This window comes from Halichoerus grypus, chromosome 9, assembly GCF_964656455.1.
Source record: "Halichoerus grypus chromosome 9, mHalGry1.hap1.1, whole genome shotgun sequence".
Lineage (NCBI taxonomy): Eukaryota > Metazoa > Chordata > Mammalia > Carnivora > Phocidae > Halichoerus > Halichoerus grypus.
The window spans coordinates 32,649,409-32,669,896 of NC_135720.1; the positions used below are offsets into that span (position 1 = coordinate 32,649,409).

Consider the following 20,488-nt stretch of genomic DNA (forward strand, 5'->3'; position numbering starts at 1 on the left):
GCCCCCTCTGTACATGTACTTCTTCTTGCAGTAATTTGTTTGGGGGATGGTAATCCTCTGGTGATTGCAATTTACAGCATCAGTAAGTGCTTTGGATTTTCTTTGAAATGGGGCTTGAACAGTCTCGCTGTGTGTGGTGAGAGAAATGTGATAGTTTGGTGAGCTACTAACCAAAAGCCTCGGCAGGCAGCCTGAGACCAGCCCCCTGCCCGGTAGCCTAAATGTCATGACTGAAATCTTTCCCATGACTTGAGTGAAAATTTAGAAGCTGAGGTGGCCTTTGAAGAGTCTAGGAACACTGTTCAGAATAATGTTTGAAGGACACCGGGTCCTGCTCTGTGAAGAAGAAGAAGCTGGGAGTTTTGGGGCCTTCGACTTCATCTTTGAAAACAGGAAAGGACCAAGGTGAAAAGTCGAGACTATTATCTAAAAAGGAGCAACAAGATCTTAGAAATAGATGGAATCTTTGTGCTGAGGTCTTCAAAGTGCCATAAAATATGGAGAACTAGCACTGTTCTTGATTAGACTTCGAGAATCGAAGGATACCCTGGAAGCCCAGTTTAAAATTGAGTTTTCTAGAGTTAATGCAGTTGTGCTTGTGGTGTTTCAGGGATCAAGGGACTGTAATCCTCCTTAGAAAGAGAGCTCCTGCATGCAGTGCATAAAAATCCTCGGACTGTAGCGACAGCGAGGGGACTTCCATTCCCTCAGAAGACTATTGAGCACTTGGCAGCGTGGCAAGTACTTGGCTGACTGTGGCACTAGGCCGACGATACACCGGGTCTCTGTCCTGCCTGACAGCGGACTTGGTGGTAATCTAGATATAACTGGACTGGGTAGGGCTGACCGCATGTGCCGGGTTGTGCTGTCCGACCCCGCAGCCACGGGGCTGGCCCAGCGGCAGCACTCCGGCTGGAACGTGTGGGACGGAGTGCAGGAGTGGGACCGGGCCGTGGACGCCAGCCGGGCAACGAAAGAAGGTGACCAACTGCTCATAGGGATGACACTCTGTAAAAGGCCTTCAAGAACGTGGGGCCGTTTAGTTTGGAGGGGTCGATGGTAATCTTATTAGCAAGTAGTTAAATTCGAGAGTAGAACTCAGGTTTTAAAATGTCAGCAAAGGAGTTGGTACTGCCCCCCCAATCCTCATAGAATATAAATAACATGGTTCTGTGTGTCATTTAGTGGAAAACGGAATGTTTTATAACTAACTGCGTGGTAAAACCACTTGGAACGTTAAATAACAACATTATTATAAAGATTATTATTATTATGGCTATTAGGTATTGATTCCTAGGTAACATGCGGTGTGTCTTATTTATATTATCTAATTTTTATCCTCACCTTCAAAGGGGGGTAGAATTCTCATTTTACAGGTGGGGAATTAGCCTCAGGCAAGTGAATGAACTCACTCAAGGTCGCGCAGCATCAGCTGTGCCTGGCCCTGAAGCTTATGCTTTTTCTATTCTGAACTGAACTAGCTGCCGCTTTAGCTGGAGTAAACGGGCAAGTAAGGGCTTTATAGTAAAGACTGACTTATAGTTGTTCAGTTTTCTTTTCCAGGAAAAGAGATTAGTATTGAAAGGCTAGGAAGGGTAAAGGGTGGGTGACCTTAGCTCTTTGGGCAAATGCTTAAGAACTGCAGGTGTTGGTAGAATTTCCTTAGTCTTTACAACTTTTGAGGGACATGCAAATTTTGATTACAGTTTTAAATCAAAGGAGAACAGTCTAAGTGATTAGAATTTTTACTTTCAGTCACAAAACTCTCTATTATAATAATACGCTGTGACCAGAATAGCAGTTCAGATTTCCCCTTCTGTTATAGAGCCCATTAGACTCACTTTCTGTAAATAAGCCACAGGTTAGGAGCCCCAGGAGCTGGGTGGACTTCTTATTAGAGAAGACCGTTTTTGCTATGGATGTAAAGAGTTGCCTATATCGTGTTTGTTTTCAAAGGAATCTGAAAACTCAAGGATTACTAGTGCTACAGTCCTGACTGATGTTCTTCTCCCCCTTGCTCCCCCTTGCTCCTCACAGATACTTCTTGTGCCTTCAGCTCCGGCAGGACATTGCCTCTGGCCGCCTGCCTTGCTCTTTTGTGACGCACGCCCTCCTGGGATCTTATACTCTGCAGGCTGAGCTTGGGGACTATGATCCAGAAGAACATGGCAATAGTGACCTCAGTGACTTCCAGTTCGCCCCCACACAGACCAAGGAGCTGGAAGAGAAGGTGGCAGAGCTGCATAAAACCCACAGGTGTGGTGACTGGCTTCCCAGAGAGAGAACAGCCGTGGGAGATTTAACCAGCTTCCCTTCTAACGCTTGCTAGACGTTTGAGCATAGTTTACGGGATTATCCAGCTTTTCCTTCTGGAACCTCACTTAGTACTAATCCAGACAACCTGTAGCCCTTGTGATATCCTTTCATTGTGTTCATGACTCTCCTATGAAGAACAGTGCTCATGATCCCCAGTGTTTTCATTTATTGGAAGAAGTTACTTCTCCCTAGGACATCTCCTTCTGCCTCCTCCCAAACCTGTCCCGTAACACACACACACACACACACACACACACACACACACGTCCTTGTTTGGCATTTACTATGTATTCTGCCTTTTGTTTTTATTATCCTATTTGCTAAAGCTGGAGAGATAGTGAGGCTTCAGGGTTTGGATCAGAAATGTGGGTGGTGATGGACCTGGGAGCAGTAACTAAAATACACAGGGGTTTTCTCTATCCACAAAAGATGACCTTTGCTTTAGCAGCTAGGCTTTACTTACTTAATACCATAGTAAATATACCATATTACATTTCAAGAACTTTTATATCTTTGTGAAAATAAATGTGTTTTTTAGCACAAGTTTAAAAAACTCTCACTACAAAATCATAGTTTGTCCCATATTGCAGGGTTGAAATTATGTAAAAATTTGACAAAAATGTTTGGAGAGGAACTTTCAGAGATTAGAAATTTTTAAACAGACCTCATTCATTGACTTTTCTGTAAAAAAAAAAAAAGGCAGTATTTCTTATTAATTTTATTCCAATTCTACTCAATAGGTATTTACTGTATAATTCGAATTTGAAATAGCAGGTCCTGAAATGCCACAGTGAATATGGAGTCCTGCTCTGTGGGAGCCGAAAATTTGTGAAGTTGTGACTAGAGACGGGGATGGAAATAATTTTAATATGGGCAGGATGTGATCTGTGTTAACTACCGTAGGTGTAAAATCAAATACAAGTACTTGTGGTCTGTATTATGATCAGTCCTGGTGAAATAAAATGAAGGAGTAGGAAGCAAGAATTTGCCTTTTTCAGAAAGATGAGATCACTTTTTTATTCTCAGGTAATTTATGTTACACCCATTTCCCCAGTGGGGAGAAACCTGAAAATAATTTTCTAAGATAATCTAAATCTCTACCCTTACCCTTTTTATCTTATGAGGAAGAATGCCTGAGGTTCAGAGGTAAGCCTTCTCACCCATTTTCTGCTTGTCTGCAGATTTTGCGGGTTACCGTCTCCAGCCTGGATGCTCTGAGCTCATAAGCTCCTTTCCCATTTTGGCCACGTTTGCCTTGCACCTGCCAATAAGATAATATTGTTTCTTTTGATTCTCAGGGGCTTATCTCCAGCACAAGCTGATTCTCAGTTCTTAGAAAATGCAAAGAGGCTCTCCATGTATGGTGTTGACCTACATCATGCCAAGGTACTGTCCGTGTCCTGGGAAGTGGCATCGTTTCCCAACTGTTGACAGAAGTTCTGAGAGGACTCCAGTTTCAGAGTGGCCTAGCTCACTTTTAGGAAAAGGCTATTCGCCCTCACCCAAGGGTGTCTGTAATATTTCTTCTGTGACTAATGGTGGGGTTTATGCTTGTGGGAAGGACCATTGATTCTCGCCCTACTTCTTTTCTCAGTCTTTTCAATTAATACCCTTTCATACGTACTTATTGTAAGACTCCCCTTGTCAGCCATCTTTACCCCTTGTCCTGGCTTATTCTGCATCCCAGCTTTTGCTGTGTCAAGTGCTGCCTCTCTCCCAGCCCCCTCTCCCACCTCGGTCGTGGGAGAAAAGAGCAGTTCCTAGCAACCATGAAAGGGCAAAAGCAGTATGGATGTAACCATTTTTGAAAAAAACTTGGGCTTGTGAATGAGCCTGAGGGTCGGGCTCTTCTCCGCAGGTCTGTTTTAGTACTTCTTGTAAGATGGAGGAGACTGGCCCAGGCTCCAGGGGATGCAGCACCTGCAGCCTAATTTGAGAGGTGGGAAGAGGATGGAATGATGGGCTAGGTGATAGGAGAAAGGGATTGAGTTGGGAAGATACCACTAATAAGCATCACGTGCTTCATGACCCTAGTCTGGATGATCATAGAGCTCGGAGAGCCCAGGAGGAAAGCAGGAGGTAAGGTGAAAGATGAATTTGGTTTTGAAAAATGTGCTTTAAAAGAGCCTGCCAATCCCTACATGTAGCCTAGGAATCTCTGACTGTGTGATTGGAGAAATCTCTTGGAAAGCCTCCCACCCAAAGATCTCTTCCCTCCCTAGGCCTCAGATTAATCATTCCTGCTCTTGTGTTGATAGTACTTCATGTTTGCAAAGCACTTTTTTTCTCCAGTGGCTTCCTTTATTCTTTAACTCTTTTTCCTGGTTATAAAAGTAAATAGGTGTACATTACAGAAAATAGAAGCAAGCAAGGGAAAAAAAAAACAAAACACTGAAATGTCTTTATGCAGAAATAAACACTATTGCTATTTTGAAACATTTTCTTGTTTTCTTTAAAAAAAAAAACAAAAAACCATCTCTGAGCACTTGAACTCTGAGGCATTTTTTCAGTAGGATCATACTACAGGTATCATTTTGTGAGGGGTTTGTTTTTTCTTGGTTGATTGTTTTTTGCTTGCTCTGTTAAAAGATTTTTCCATGTCAATAAATAGTCTCTGGCATCATCATTTTTAACTGCTAGGTGCTAGATGCCTTTAATTCTTAAAAGTCCTTCCACTTACACCACCTCATTTGAGATTTGAGTGTTTTCTTAATTTTACAACTGCATAAGACAGAGTGCAGAGAACGACTTGCTTAAGCCGCATATTGTTAAGCATTCCCATATTTGCCTGATACCTTCTGAGAAATTGTAGGAGGTGAAATGGGGCTTCCTACCACTTGTGTGTTTTCCAGCTCCTTTCTCTCTGTGATGGAGACAGGCGGGGTCAGCCAAGAGACCCAGACAGGGGAGGCAGGAGAGAACAGGTTTGGGACCAAAAAGCCCATGCGTCTCTCCTCTTCTTAAACCCCATTACTCTGGCCACATGTAAATTTTTTAATTTGTTGATCACTAGTTAAAAACCAATTCTTAGATGGCAATACTTGGCAAGGTTTCACGATTCTTGTTTTTTAAGGTGTACCTTAGAAAAGCAAAAAAAAAAAGTTGTGGGCTCTGTTTCAGTATAATTTCCATTCTTGCTGTGGGGTTAGGACAGATTGCTTTTTTAACAAGTTCAGAGTAACATTCATTTATTCATTCTCTTTGTCATCTGATAGACTCATAATATTTGATGAGGAAGATACTTGTAGCTTGTTGAGAAGAAAGTCTGTAGCAATTTAAAAGAACTTTGGGTGGAGTTTGAAGTTTGTGCCTTCATACATCTTTCATTGTCTTGATTATATTTAAATAAAAAAATTATTTTTATTAAAAGTTCTTAATGGCACATTCCCATTAGGACAGGCCGAAGAGTGTTGAATGGAAGGACTCTTGACACACAGGTACAGGGAAACCATGAGCCTGGGACACCTCTGGGCTCATACCAGCAGCCCTCCCAATTCCTCCGAAGGGGTGAGGGTGGAGAGTGGTTGCCAGAACCCAGAAGGAGAGATCTGTGTGTGGGGAGGACGGTCTTCAGAGGAGCTGCAGTTCTCACAGGGACACATCCCTGACCTCCCTTCTCTCTCTCCTCTCTCCCATCTGTGAGAACTTTCCATGGGCTGAGCCCATTCCGAGGTCAGAGGGCCTGGGATCCTGCTGATATGCATAGGTGGCAGCTCCCTGAGGTGTTCCTTTTTTATTAGTTTATTTTTCTGACTTGGTTGCTGAGTGATTGGCAGAAGTCAAATATGGAGGACTAAGGCATGCTTTTTTCCCTTTCGCTTGTTACTCTTTATCTGTAATTCGTATTCACACAAATACTGATAATTCTGAAGCAGTACATGGAACAACGGAAAATGAACCGATTTACTTGGTTCCAGATTGTGTTTATTCCTAAGTCCGATAAAATAGCTTCAGTGTCCTGTCTGAAGATTGCTTCAGACTAGAGATGACTTTGTTCAATGTTTCAAGTCAGTGTTGCCTCCTTCCTTGTGGTGAGAACATGCTGTCTTGGGCAGTCTTCCGGCCTCCTCCCTGTGGCCATGGCCAGTGATGTTTTTGGCAAACACATCATTTGTGACTGGTGCCAAGTTGCTTGGGCACCTGTGCCTGATCCATCCCAGCTTTTTTCTCTGTTCCTAGAGAGAATTGGGGCTGCCAGATATGGGTGAATAAAGCACCTTATAGATGAGATTTTTAAACCTGCTTGGATTGTCCAATGTTAATTTTATGTGTAAATATGAATTATTCAGGTATGGCAGCAGCGAAAGCAATTGGCATGCGTTACTTAGTACTGTCCTTTTATTTTTAAAAGAGTAATCTGATTTGTATTAGATGATTCAGTAACAAGGCTGTTGAAATGTTACACTTCCACTGAATTTGAGACTTAGGTTAAATGTGGTGTTCGTTTCAGCAGGCTCAGTAAGAATTTCTGCCATGTTGGAAATGATTTCTGAAAATGTGGATCTCTCTGAATAATAAACTTCAATTTTACATATCTTGAATGAGATCCAGTTCTTCCCTTAAAAGTTAGACAACGACCTGTGTATTTTGAGTGTCATGCTATTGTGTCCTCAATATTACTTGCAATGTGAGGAGACACTATTTCACTTTTATCTGTAAATTTATTTGATTTTTAAAAATCGTTCAGGCTTGTGATTATTCTAGATCGTCATCTATTCCAAGTTAAAATGCTGGGAGCGAAAACCATTTGAATAAATTCAAGATTAGTCTGCAGTCCGTTGAAATATGCCAGCCAAAGCAATGCTATAATGCAGGCTGGAGGTCAGCCCTCTGACTTACTGAGGAGTGGCTCGGAAGAATTCAGAGATTTCAGCAGTCGGCCTCCAAGAGAAATTTTCTGTGAGGGATTGATGTTTTGCTGAATAGAGGCATAAATTTAACAGCTCTTAGCTAGCATAGTCCATCTGAAATAAATTTGCCTGAAGTAAAATGGCTGACCGCACCTGAGGGTGGGCTGACAGACTGTCCCCAAGGGCTGGAATAGCCTCCAGGAAAACCCCGTCTCTTCAGAATGTCTACATTGAGTTCTGTTTCCCTTCTTTCCCATCAGCTCTTGCGGGCAGGCTTGGGAACATAAAAGTTACGCCTTTTGGAGAATATTGTATCCTGTGGACAGGTGACTACACCTCTTTGACAAATCAGATTTGATCCCGGAAGATAATAGATTTAAGATGTTCTGTGTCCACTTGTGTACTGTCACTGAGATTTAAATACCAACCTGTAAAGTTGGTGTTCCTGGTCATGGTTTAAGGAGAGGGTGGGATAATGAGCTTCCTGACTTATGTAACTTTGACAGCTCTAACCATGGTCAAATGGCTTATGCTTGGCAGGACTCGGAAGGCGTGGACATCAAGCTGGGTGTGTGCGCTAATGGGCTCCTCATTTACAAAGACAGACTGAGAATCAATCGTTTTGCTTGGCCGAAAATCTTGAAAATTTCCTATAAGCGCAGTAACTTCTACATTAAAGTTAGGCCAGCAGAGGTAAGCAATGTCACGTGCGCCTGGGCATATCTGAACAGCTTTGGTCAGTGTTCTTCTTTATGGCCGTGCGCTAACTGAATTTTTCCCAGTGAATTTTAATAAAATGAACTATTCTGTATTCTTTCGTGGCAAAAAAGGTCAGAGTTCTTAATGATAAACCTGCGTGAAATTCCATGTTGCTAAAAAATAAATAAATAAATAAGCAAGAGCCACCCATACCCTTCAGCAAAAAGGAAAGGTAGTAAGTGCCTGCCACATAGTTGGGGAGCCATTATTTTGTTGTTGTCGAAACAGCTAAGTGATAGAGATCAATAGGAAGGTGGTAGAATGAGTTGTAGTGGACATGGGTTAGAGTCCGTAGTTGTACTTGCTTTTCATAGAAACTAGTATTGCAGTCTACGAAAAATTCATTTTGTGTAATTACACTGGGTATACGAATGTCTCCTTTTTTTGAGAAGAATTAACTTCTTACAGAAACATCTGAATCCATGTTTTTCAGTAGCTTCTAATCAACTTCTAAGGAAATACGCTGATTTAGTTTATTGATTTATTCTAGCTCGAACAATTTGAGAGCACCATTGGATTCAAACTGCTAAACCATCGGGCAGCAAAAAGGCTATGGAAAGTGTGCGTGGAACATCATACTTTCTACAGGTAATTTTTTTTTTAAGATTTTATTTATTTATTTATTTGAGAGAAAGAGAGAGAGACAGAGAAACAGCATGAGAGGGGAGAGGGTCAGAGGGAGAAGCAGGCTCCCCGCTGAGCCGGGAGCCCGATGTGGGACTCGATCCCTGGACTCTCGGATCATGACCTGAGCCGAAGGCCACCCAGGCGCCCTCTACAGGTAATTTTAATGCAACAGCTTAAAATTCATTAGAACAGCTATTGGTTACCTGTGCGTATTAAGAGGTGGTCGTGGAGAGGACAGGTGCCGCCACGCCCTATTTCACGGTTTTTGCTCTCCTCCCTGCCAGATCTCCTTGGCCGTGCCTTGTCCTCACTCAGAGCCGATCTGTGTCTACAGTGGTCCCAAACTCCACTGACTACAGCTACCTTTCCTACTGTCACCACACTCTTCAAACCTGGCTGTCATTCCTCTTGCCACCATCATTCATCACAGGCTTCATTTCGTTGTTCTTACCAGTTCCCTCCTGTTTAACTTCTTTGCCCAACCAGCCCAAACCCTGCGGGTCTGTCCTTCGCTGCTCTGTCAGGATGATCCAACCATGTGCCCTTTGTGCACATCAGCCTGCCAGGCTGCTGGTCCTGGGTCAGTCCCGTGTCTCGACCTCACCACTTCTGCGTCTGTGCTTGCAGACGCTGCCTTCAGCAGCAGCTCTCCTGGTATACACACTCATTCCTCGTAAGAGCAAATCGCACAACTCTGGATTAGTGCTGTTACAGATACGTTATTTCCCATATCGGCTGGATCCTCAGAGCTACCAGGCAGTCAGACCTTTTACTACCTTTCCCATTACAATACTCATGATCTTCCTGAGCCCCTAGGAACCTGGCCTCTCTGCTCAGATGCCCCTTTTGCGTGGGTCACGGATTCTAAAAGCTGTGGTCATGAGCATTCTTGGTTTCACATACCCTCTGTTTTCCTTCTTTTGCCCATAATTATGTAGCATTCCCCCTTCTTTCTGTTCATTCTTTCCCTCTATCCTGTCTCAAGGAAAATACAGTCATTCCCTATGGAGTTTTGATCCTTCATTTTATGCCTCACATAGGATCATGCTTTGTACATTATGTACTCTCCAGTGAGTGCCTTTGCCTTCTTTGGCCAATAAACATGTCCATGTCTTACTCCTGTAAAAATCAAAATAGACAAATAAGAAAACCAGAAGATCTCCTTAGACCCTCTAGCTATATTCAGCTTGGGTCCCATCTCCTTTTATCCTCGTCTTCAAGGGCATATTTCTACATTACTCTTCTTACCTGGTCATTTTCCCTATTTCTTCAGTTCATATTACTGTGGCCTATATAGCTAAGTGTCTGGATCCTCCATCTTGAAGCTTTTTGCTTTGGACTCTTGCTTGCTACTCCTGTCCCACCACACACTGGGTGTGTGACTGTGGGTAAATTACCTTTCTGAGTCTCACTTTTGTCATTCGTGCGGTGGTAATAATAATACCTACCTTATAGGGTTGCTTTGAAAAGTAAGTGAGAAAACACACAAAACAAATGTATCACTATTTCTGGTATATAATAATGTTTCTCATCACCATCAGTATCATCATCATTCTTAGTCTGGTATCTCAGTATGCTATTTTTAAGGTGAATTATTAGCTGGTACAGGGGACTCTTTCAAGTTAAATTGACACATAATCTGTTTTCAAGGCTGCTCTAATATACTCATTTTAGAGAAATGTAACTCCTAAAATATACTTGAATCCATCTGACATAGTTACACTGAGCATATAAATCTTTGGAAAGTTTGTAATTTCTCTTGGAAGCCATGACAGATTTCTCGAGACAACGTGAGCCTGCCTCGAATAAAGCTAGTAGATAACATTTATGAGTTAAATGACACAGATCAAGGCAGGACAGATAGCAGGCTTTCCTGTCAGGTAATGATAATAGAAACAATAATTATTTTAGAAATGACAGGTGCTACATTTGTTGAGCGTATATTGTTGTCAGAAACATAACCCCTTGCTTTACCTTGCACTGTCTCATTTATTGCTCACCCCCACTGAGCAAGTGGCTCAGAGCTGGATGCCCGTAGAGGGCACAGGGGCCAGGCGCCTGCGCAGAGCTGGGGACCTGGCCCTGTGATTCCAAAGCCCACACTGGTTGCCTCTGTGTGGTCCTTCCTCTGGGATTCTTCTAGCAAGTGTTCCTGAAATGTCTGTTAGCCCTTCAAAGCCTTAGGTTGCTCCATTTTTGCTGACGTGCCACGACTCCAATTTAAAAGTAGACCAGTTTGCTTCTGCAGACTTTTGAGATAATGGTTAACAAAAGGATTTTTAGATCTTTAAACCTTGTATAGCTTTTCTCACAAATGGTAGGAAGCAGTGTATCTAAAGCAGGGCATTCATAATTCATCTGCAGAGTGCTTTGAATCAAATCTGGATTTTGTTCTGTTTTTATCACAAAAGATGCAAAGGATTTCTTCAGAAAATTAAAATGGCTTTCAGATTGAAGCCATTAAAGATGCAGATCTTTCTATTGATTGATAGCCACTCAGCCAGACTAATATTAGTGGAACAAGAACATAATAATAAAGCTGTTATTCTTCTTTGAGTGTTTGATAGGGCCTATCACCCTTCTAAGTGCTGTACATGGATCAATTCTTTTAATCTTTACAACATCATTGTAATCTTCACTTTACGCTTGGAAAAACTGCGAACAGAGAACTTAAGAGACGTGCCCGTGGTTTTATAGACAGTCACGGGTGGAGATGGAGTTCAGAGCCAGGCCCTGCGGCTCACGGCCCGCGCATACCTGCTGTGCTATACTCCCTGACCGTATTCACAGCGGGTGTGCTTCGTGGTGGTGGGGTGGTGGTGGCAGCCTATCAACAAGATTCACACGAGGTTCCCGTAGGTTGGCATTAAACGGTCATTTAAACTTGGCATTGTAGATCCAGAGTAATTCCAAGTGAATTACTCTCATCTGCTGCTTCATAGCTTTATTGTTAAATGTCTGATTGACTTTAGTAACTGAAATGTGGGTTTTTCTTAAAACGTTCCTTTACTTTCCATAGGTAAAAACATTAATATTAATTTTATAAAAATCCTCCCATTATAAATCCTTACTGTGCTTCTTAAGCAGTAAAATATGTAAAAGTTGATTTCTTTTGTGCTGGTCCTTAGATCATCTTGCTCAGAACCGTTAAAACTCTAGAATGATTAGGTCCTTATTTATAGCTTTTAAATGCCCAAAAGTGAAATGATTGAGGTCTTGTAGTGACTTTGATGTTGTTTTTATGACGGTAGGGTCTCGGTTGGTAAATAAAAGTAATGTCAAGACGAAATAATTGTTCAGTGATCTTGAAACATTTTGCTGCTTAGCCTACATTTTTGTAGGAAATTTATTTGCATTACCATTGACTTAAGCCGCCAAAAATATTCTTTTAGAAAAAACTAATAAATGCCTGTGTTCAGTCCATTTTTGTTTTAGTATTTGCTTCTATTTAATTGCAACTTAACTGAGGATTTCTTCGCTGTCAGAAAATTAATCTGTAAGTTAATATTTTGTGTATGTATACACCGGTGCCACTTGGACATGGAAGTATTTTATCTCAAGTTGAAATAAAATAAAAATCCTCTAGTTAATTACTTTCCTAAACTTACATTGTGTTAGATAGATATATGCCTTTAAAATACTTGCCTTGTATTTCTTGGATTTATATTTTTAAAATATCTTTTACAAAATGCATAAGTGGATAATCTGATACGTATTTAAATGGCAACTAATCGTCTGTTACCTTATAAACAAATTAGACTAAAGAAATATGGTTGTATAGAACTCTCCTCACCTGGACTTAGATATTTAACTGGTTACATATCCCAGTCTATATAAATGAGAGCCCACTTTCATAACTGGGGGCAAAAATAAAACCAACAACTTCATTTTACAAAGGGCTTTTTCTAGCAGCGGGATTGTTTTGTTTACTAAATTAAAACTGAAAATTCAGCAGTAGTTCTCGCTGTGTATTAGAAGTTCTAGAACTTATAGCCCAACTCCCCTTCTCTAAAATCCCGGCGTAAGAGATTTCAAAAGCTATTCTTCAATGCTGTGACTATGTAATAGTGAGAAAGAGGATTCTGAAAAATGGATAGGTAGACATGTCTTTGGATTTTCTGGCTACTTAAATTCAAGTGCCCTCTAGGAAAAGGTGACCATGGGATCCTCTCTAGTGGTCCAGCCTGTATTTATTGAGCACCTGCTCAATGATAACATATAATAATAACATATGGGACCTAGCACAGATCCGTGTGAAGTTATATAAGATAAACTAATAACCAGAAAGTCAGAAAACACTAATGGAGGTTTTCTTAATTTTGTTTAAAATTGTTTTCTGAAGACTGAAGTTTCAGTTTTCTTTTTTTGTGCGTTCAATTAATTTTGTAAAAGAAGAAGAGAGCTAAATCTTTAAAAAGATCTATCCCTTTACCTATATGTCCTTTAAGATTTTTCATAATTCCCACAATCAGGTATCCTGTTTCTAGTTTAAATTTTTTTTTTTAATTTGAGTAGGGTTTCATGAATAGGATTTGGTAACACCCGTAGGCCTAAAGGGGTGTTGTCACTGCTGGGGGTGGGGAGAGTTACTAGAACTGGAAATGAGAGCTACCAGTAAGTAAATCCTCGTGTGAAGCTGGTCATTCTAGGAGGACCTGGCCTTTGGTTGAGAGATGCAGTCAACTGAGGTGACCCTACACATGGGTGCCAGATACCCCCAACCTCACTCTTCTCTTTACTTCCCGTCTCTTATTTTTGCTTTTGAATAATTACACTTTATTGGGTCAGAAAACCTGAGATCTATCCTCTTAAACGTCATGTGTGTGACATATTGTTGACTGTAGGCGCGTGTCATGCAGTAGATCTCTAGAGCTTACTCATCTTCACTGAAGCTTTATGCCCGCTGACTAATAACCCCCCATTTCCCTCTCCTGCCAGCCCCTGGTACACCATTCCAGTCCTTGAGTATGAATTTGACTGTTCTAGCTTCCTCATATAAGTGGAATCATGCACTACCTTTCTGTGTCTGGCTCGTTCCACTCAGCATGATGTCCTCAAGGTCCATCCACGTTGTCAAGTATTGCAGAATTCTTTTTCTTGTAAGGCCGAATAGCACTCTGCCCTGCGCATAGACCACATCATCTTTATCCGTTCCTCTCAGTGAATGTTTATGTTGTTTCCACATCTTAACTATTGCGAATAGTGCTGTAATGAACATAGGAGTGCTATTAATTTCTCTTCAAGATCCCGATTTCAGGGGTTTTTTTCCCCCCAGGGTTTTTTTGTTTTGTTTTGTTTTGTTTTTTATAAATATCCAGAAGTGGGATTTTTTGGATCATGTGGTAATTCTGTGTTTAATGTTTTGAGGAACCTCCATACTGTTTTCCATGACTTCTGCATCATTGTGCATTCCCACCAATGGTGTGCAAGAGTCCCAATTTCTCTGCATCCTTGCCAATGCTTGTTGTCTTTAGTTTAATATTTTTGGGGGATGGGGTAGTTTCTTTTGGGGTCACCAATGCGTATTTTCCCTTTGAGGTATTCTTTAGAAATACTTCTTTTTTCCTCTGGTTGATTTTCCATTAACTATAGAGTATACTTCATGAATAGATGATAAAGATACATGTGATTTAGCTAACTTGTTTTTCAAGAATGAGTATTTCTTACCTTTTTTTTTTTTTTTTTTTTTTGAAGGGAGGCAAGAGAGATAGAGGGTTAGGAAGGGGAGAAGGAGAGAGAATCTTAAGCAGACTGCACACTCAGCGTAGAGCCTGATGTGGGGTTCGACCTCACAACCCTGAAATCACGACCTGAGCTAAAATCAAGAGTCGGACACTTGACTGAGCCACCCAAGTGCCCCAAGAATGAATATTTCTTTATTATTGCAGTGATGAGCCTGCCAGTGACCCTTTCTTTTCTATAGATCATTGCTTTCTTACAGAGCATTCTTAGATCCTCTTTAACTGGTTGCTAGGTAGGGAAACCTTGTCATAGTTAATGAGAGAGAGAGAGAGAGAGAAAGAGGAGAGAAAGGTAAATGACCACATTTTTCACCATGCCTCTCTTATTTATGATCAGGATGCTGAGAAAGTTAATCTTTCTGTGCCTTAGTTTCCTCAACTGTTTGAGAAAAATAATTCAGAGCACAAATAAGAGTTCTGTTATGGCCTAAATTTCTAGTATTCCAGAATTCTAATTTAAGAATATATAGCTTTTCCCAAAGTACAGTTTGAGGCACTGGCCATCATAAGAGTAGATTTTCTCAGCAGCATCTTCTGTGTCTCCTTTGAAAATCTTTTGCAGATAATGGAAGTTTTCAAGAAAGTCGTCTGCTACCTTACGTGAATAGATTACCACCAAGAGGGCCAGAGAGTATTGGTTCTTCTTTCATCAGTTTAATCCCAATACATTGTTTTTCTGGGTTAATATCATTGAGAATTGATGGAGGATTGCCTCTTGTTTTATCACCAGTAGCTTTACCTCCACTAGAATCTGTTTTTGTTGCTTTTAAGCAGAAGATTTCTAAACAAACAAAAAAAGCTGAGCTGAAGGACTAAAAATACTTGAAATGGTAACAAACTCTATAAGAAATCACTCCTTGGAGAATGAAAGGAACCATTCTGATGAAGTGCATATTCTGGAATTGTCAACTAAAGCCGTCTTGTTTAATAAATGCTATACGAGCTCCAAGATTATCTTTTTTTGTTAAGACGTTTTGCCAACTCGTGATTAGACAATGGAAGTGAGACAATTCCAGTTGTATGCCAGACTAGATTGGCTTTATTTACTAAAAACATAGTTTTGCATAAGCCTGAAAGTATTTGCCATCAAGAAAGTTGGCCTTCATTTATCGTGAGCCCTGGGTGTGAGCGGTGGGGCCGTGCTGGCAGGGAGGACGTTAGTCATCTCTACCCGTCTCCCGCATGCTGTCTCCTCATGGGAAAGCGTCACTTGACAGAGTGGAGTCCTGCATTTGGAAGTTCTTTCCCAGGAGAAATAGACATAAATATTGAGAATTACTAATGGTAATGGATTGCCACTTGGCACTTATGGCGAGGAGCAAGAATTCAGACATATGTGTTTATATAAATGATTTAAGCTAATACAAATAAATAGCATTTGATATACGCTGAGAACAGTTGCTCTTTTGCTCAGGTTGAGGGAAACCTATTATTCATGAATTCATGGCTGTGGACTTAGTCATCTTATCACTCGCCTAAAGCTCTGTATGTAGGAGGGTTTATAAATAATGTTCTTTCTCATTAGAAAGTTTAGGCAGCCTTTTGCTCTTTAAATTGAGTAATCTTAGTAAAGTGGGATATTAAAATATAAAGTTTCAACGTTTTTTTTAAAAAAGAAAATTCATAAAGGCTCCTATTTCGGTTCTTTGTTTCTCCCTACAGGCTTGTGTCTCCAGAGCAGCCACCAAAGGCCAAGTTCCTGACCTTGGGGTCCAAATTCCGCTACAGCGGCCGCACCCAAGCCCAGACCCGTCAGGCAAGCACCCTCATTGACAGGCCCGCGCCACACTTTGAGCGTACCTCTAGCAAACGGGTCTCCAGGAGTCTAGATGGAGGTAAACACATTTATGATGGTTTGGATGCCTTTAATCTTTCTCTAATCTGGTGGAATCAGAAAGGGTTGATATAGTTAATGAGGTCCTCAGAAACATCCTAGAGGGACAGCTATTTTTTTCTGCGTAAATGAAATGGTATTTCTTATACTCACAAGGAAAGTTTTATAGTGTTTTACAGCTGTCATTCTGAGCCTAAATTTTCTTTGTACTGTCAGTGTACGCAAATATTGAGAATTCTCGTGGATAAGAGGTTGGACAGATATACTGTTACTTATCTGACTTAATTGTGATGTATTTTATGTGTCTTAATTTCTTGAACTTGTTAATTAATGGCAAAAGTGGAATTCCAAGGGTTTTGGTATGATAAGAACCTCTATTCAAAGGAACTTAAAATGTTCTAATTTTATGAGTTTAAAAACCCTTACTGAAGCTTACCAAACTTTCTAGCATATGAGAAACCATCCACAACTTCCAAAGATTAGTTGGAATGGAGTGCTTTAACAAAAGGAAAGGAAATACAGTGTAATCACTAGTTCTTCAGCCAAGACGGGGGGTGGGGGAGGTGAGATATGTATAAATTTTGTACGTTATTTTATTAGAATTGGCTACATAATTGTAGTTTTATATATTTTACGTATGGAAATAAATTGATGTTCTTTCCCTTCATATATGTATATTATTTTGGGTTAATAGCAGGTTTTCTGTAAAGGAGCCAAAGTTAATTTTATATTACAATGCTTTATAAGAGACTTCATTTTACTTTCTTCCTGGAAGAAAGTAATTGATGTGGATGACTTTCTCTCAGAAGTAGTTTTCCAACATTTTTTGGTTGATTAATCTCAAAACATATACAAAAATAGTAATATTAAATTTAAAAATTTGTTTCACTACTATTGATCACTGAAAACCTTTCTTGGTTGCTCCTTATTACTGACATTTTTCTGAAATATGAACTAGAACAACTTCTAGTAGCTGAAACAGATATGCTAATAGATAAAAATGCACTCATATATATATATACACACACATATATGTACATATATATAAATAAAATTTGAGTTTTTGTGTATAGTTGATGTAACAATGCTACATCAGCTTCACGTGTACAACAGTGATTCAGCTTCTGTGTAATGCTGTGTTCCCCACACGTGAAGCGACCATCCGTCACCACACAATACTATTACAGTATCATTGACTGTATTTTCTCTTCTGTATCTCTTATCACCATGACTTCTTCATTCCGTAACTGGAAGCCTGTATCTCCCATTGCCCTTTGCCCATTTTGCCCATCCCTGGCCGCATTTTTCTCTGTGACCATCAGTTCTCTGTGTTTATAGGTCTGATTCTAAAAATGCTCTCTCATTAATGAAAGATTGACACTTCTCAGCCTTGATCTATTTTTCCCAGAATAAATTTGGAAAACAGGTCCAGGCAGACACACAGAGATACATCCAGGGATTTGTTGGTGGGCATTTTGTATATATAGTGATTAAATCTTGATTCTGGAGAATCTCCCATTAATTTTGAGATGACAGGTATGCAAGGGGGTCATAAATTGTGGTTCAAATAAATGTCCACATTTCCAAAGGTAGTAATTTAAATTTAGTGAATTTTTAATGTACAATAGCTGTCAGTGTATCTTTCAGCTCATCAACAACTGAGCACTTTTTTCAAGTAAATGTGAAAAATGTGCCCGCTCATGGAAATATTTGGCAGGCCTTGCCCCTTACCACAGAGAATTTATTTAAGTGCTGCGTAACTGCAGTCAGTGTGGTTAATGCCCTGAGACAAGTCATTCCTGTTGCTGGAGTACTGTCTGTCTCAGCCTTTGTTTCAAACTGTGAGGCTTTATAACTCTTATATTGCAAATTCTAGACTTTAGAAAGAGCAGTAAACCACTGTGTTTTGACATAGATAAAACACTGCTCAAGGAAACCCACCATCTTGTGTGAGTGGTGAGTGCAGAGGGTTATAGTAGGTCTGTATCTGATAACAAAGATTTTTACAAGTAAAAGCAACAAGCATAGCACAGTGATCCATTATTTTTCCTTTCGTGTTTTGGACACTGTAATTCATCAGATGGGCAAGTCATCAAAAGGATTATTGTGTTATTGTGAAAAATAAAGGCTTTTCGTGCCAATACATGACCAGACAGCCAGTGAACTATTTGATTAGGGATTCCAGGCTTTTTCCCTCCCAAAGCAAAGTGAGGCTATAACCTGGTACTAAACTTTATTTTCACCACCACTCCCCATCAATATACCTTTTTGTTGTTGTTGCTGTTGACGGCATGTGTTGTATTTTCTTGCCCCTGTTTAGTTTTTAAGTTAGACCAGACTAATTTAGATTCATAAATATTCCTTCCTTTAAGCTTTGACAAATGAAAATAAATCTTCCAGTGCTTGCATGCAACCTAAAAATGAATGCGATATCTAAGATGAAGCATTAAAATAAAAATCAGTCTAGAACAGCTTTTTAAAAACAGTGGGATTCCAAGATTGGAAAATCAAACCAAAAAGGACACAAGGCAGTCATTTAAGAGAACAACCAAGATGCATTTGAGAGTGGGGGAGACAGTGATTTCCTGAAAATGGAGATTATAATAAGCAGGGACCTGAGACTGGGTCATGAGAGAAGGAAGGCCCATCTGGGGAAGAACCATTTTGGTTGAGACTTGAAGGATGAGGAGGAGCTAGTCATGAGTAGAGCAGGAGATAAAGCATTCCAGGTGGCAGGAGCAGCAGGTGTGAAGGTTCCAAGATGAGGGAGAGCTTGGTACAGTCCAGGAACAGAACGAAGCCTAGTTAGAGCTTTGTAATTGATGGGAAGAGGTAGGCTGGGGGCAGGTCATGCAAGGCCTTGCAGGCCACGAGGAAGAATGTGGTTTTTATTCTAGTGCTACTGAAGTGTGTGTGTGTTGCACACGTGTGCACACTTACACAAGCATGTAAGTGCATAGTATTACCTTTTTTAAAAAAATTACTTGGTGCAATGTTGAGAATGATTGATAGGACAAGACAGGAAGCAGGCAGACTGGTTAAGAATACTCCAGGTGAGAGGAATGGGGATCTTGCCTTGGATGATTGTAGCCAGTTAGCCATTTGGCACCATAAGCTCAGGGCCTGGGGCCTACAGGCTTCTCAGGGTTCTACAAGTGCTTAAGACCTAAAAAAAGTTATTCGTTTCAAAATGCAAAACAAACAGCCTGCCCCCCTGCACACTGAAATTAATAAGTGTGTAAAGGCATGCAAAATAAATATTTTGTCAACTTCATTATATAACTTTAAATTTGGTATTCATTAACATTTTGATATCCTTATATCTAAAACCATTTCTAGGTCAGAGTTTTCCATTTTGCAATAATTTGAGTATGCGTAATGGGTGCTTAGAAATCATAATCATAAATTAAAAGAGTTACACATAGTCGTAGATTTTCCAAGGGAAAATTACTAACATCCTCTCAAAAGTTAAAAATCCTGGAAAATAATTGTACTTCATGGAAGATGTGAGTTCATTTTGTGATTTTGGTGTGGGTTTTCAAAAGTGGGAGTACTTAAGGACTGTCAAAGTCTTAAAATGGCCCGGGGTGGTAAAAATAGAGGAGGAAGAACTGGCCACATTTAGGTTCAGTTGGATTTGATGGTGTTGAGGGATGAAGGCCAGAGGCATCAAGGTTTCTGGCTTGGGTAACTGGTGTAAGTATGAGCGTGGTATGTGGTGGAAAAGGCAAGGCTGGGGAAGAAGGAAGGTTTGGTCAGGGTACGTGAAGGGTGTGGGCCAAGAGCTTTCTTGTAATACACAGATTAGAGGTGCTTGATGCCTCCGCAGTTCAATATGGTGGATCACACACATCCCTGCCCTCCAGGAGCTTGCCGCCTAGAGGCCTTTGTGTTTACTGCGCTTCTGTGGGGGCATAGAACCAATGTCTGGCACCCTGTCAGTCAAGCACTTTTTATACAGGTGAAATAACCTCAGTGATTGGGGGTTTGGGGGAGAAGCTACAGAGGGACAGAGGCTCTGTCGCTGCTTCTCACTTGCATTTGTTGAAATGTGACGCCGTCTTAGGTTGATCTGCCATATGACCGAAATTTCAGCGCAATATCCGTTCCTGTTCATCTGCAGGAGGCATGAAGGAAATACATGAGGGCCAGGTTTGCTGGGTCGGGAGGGTGTCTCTGTATTAGATTTACTGTAGGTCAAGTTGAGGCATTCAGAGGGGAGGTTAGAAAAATGAAAACTATTAAACAATTCTATAATGTCGACCTTGACTGTCTTGTCACAATTTTGAATGGTATTCAAATTAAAGGTTCCTTTATGGAAGAATCCTAAAGACTTATTGAAGCAAGTCATTTTAATCTCT

At 40.6% G+C, this 20,488-nt stretch overlaps 1 protein-coding gene across 24 annotated transcripts in view; it reads left to right on the forward strand.

Moving 5' to 3' along the window:
* The window catches only part of EPB41L2 (erythrocyte membrane protein band 4.1 like 2), a 209,416-nt gene that overhangs the window by 147,032 nt on the left and 41,896 nt on the right, over nt 1-20,488 (forward strand). For all 24 annotated transcript variants that reach the window (XR_013441115.1, XM_078054720.1, XM_078054727.1 and 21 more), the window contains exons 7-11: nt 2,038-2,256; nt 3,615-3,702; nt 7,707-7,859; nt 8,416-8,513; nt 15,956-16,128. Coding sequence is in view for 23 of the 24 variants with exons in the window: in XM_078054720.1 (XP_077910846.1) it covers nt 2,038-2,256; nt 3,615-3,702; nt 7,707-7,859; nt 8,416-8,513; nt 15,956-16,128 (731 nt within the window). In the remaining variant the exon portion in view is untranslated. The remainder of the gene's footprint in view (nt 1-2,037; nt 2,257-3,614; nt 3,703-7,706; nt 7,860-8,415; nt 8,514-15,955; nt 16,129-20,488) is intronic.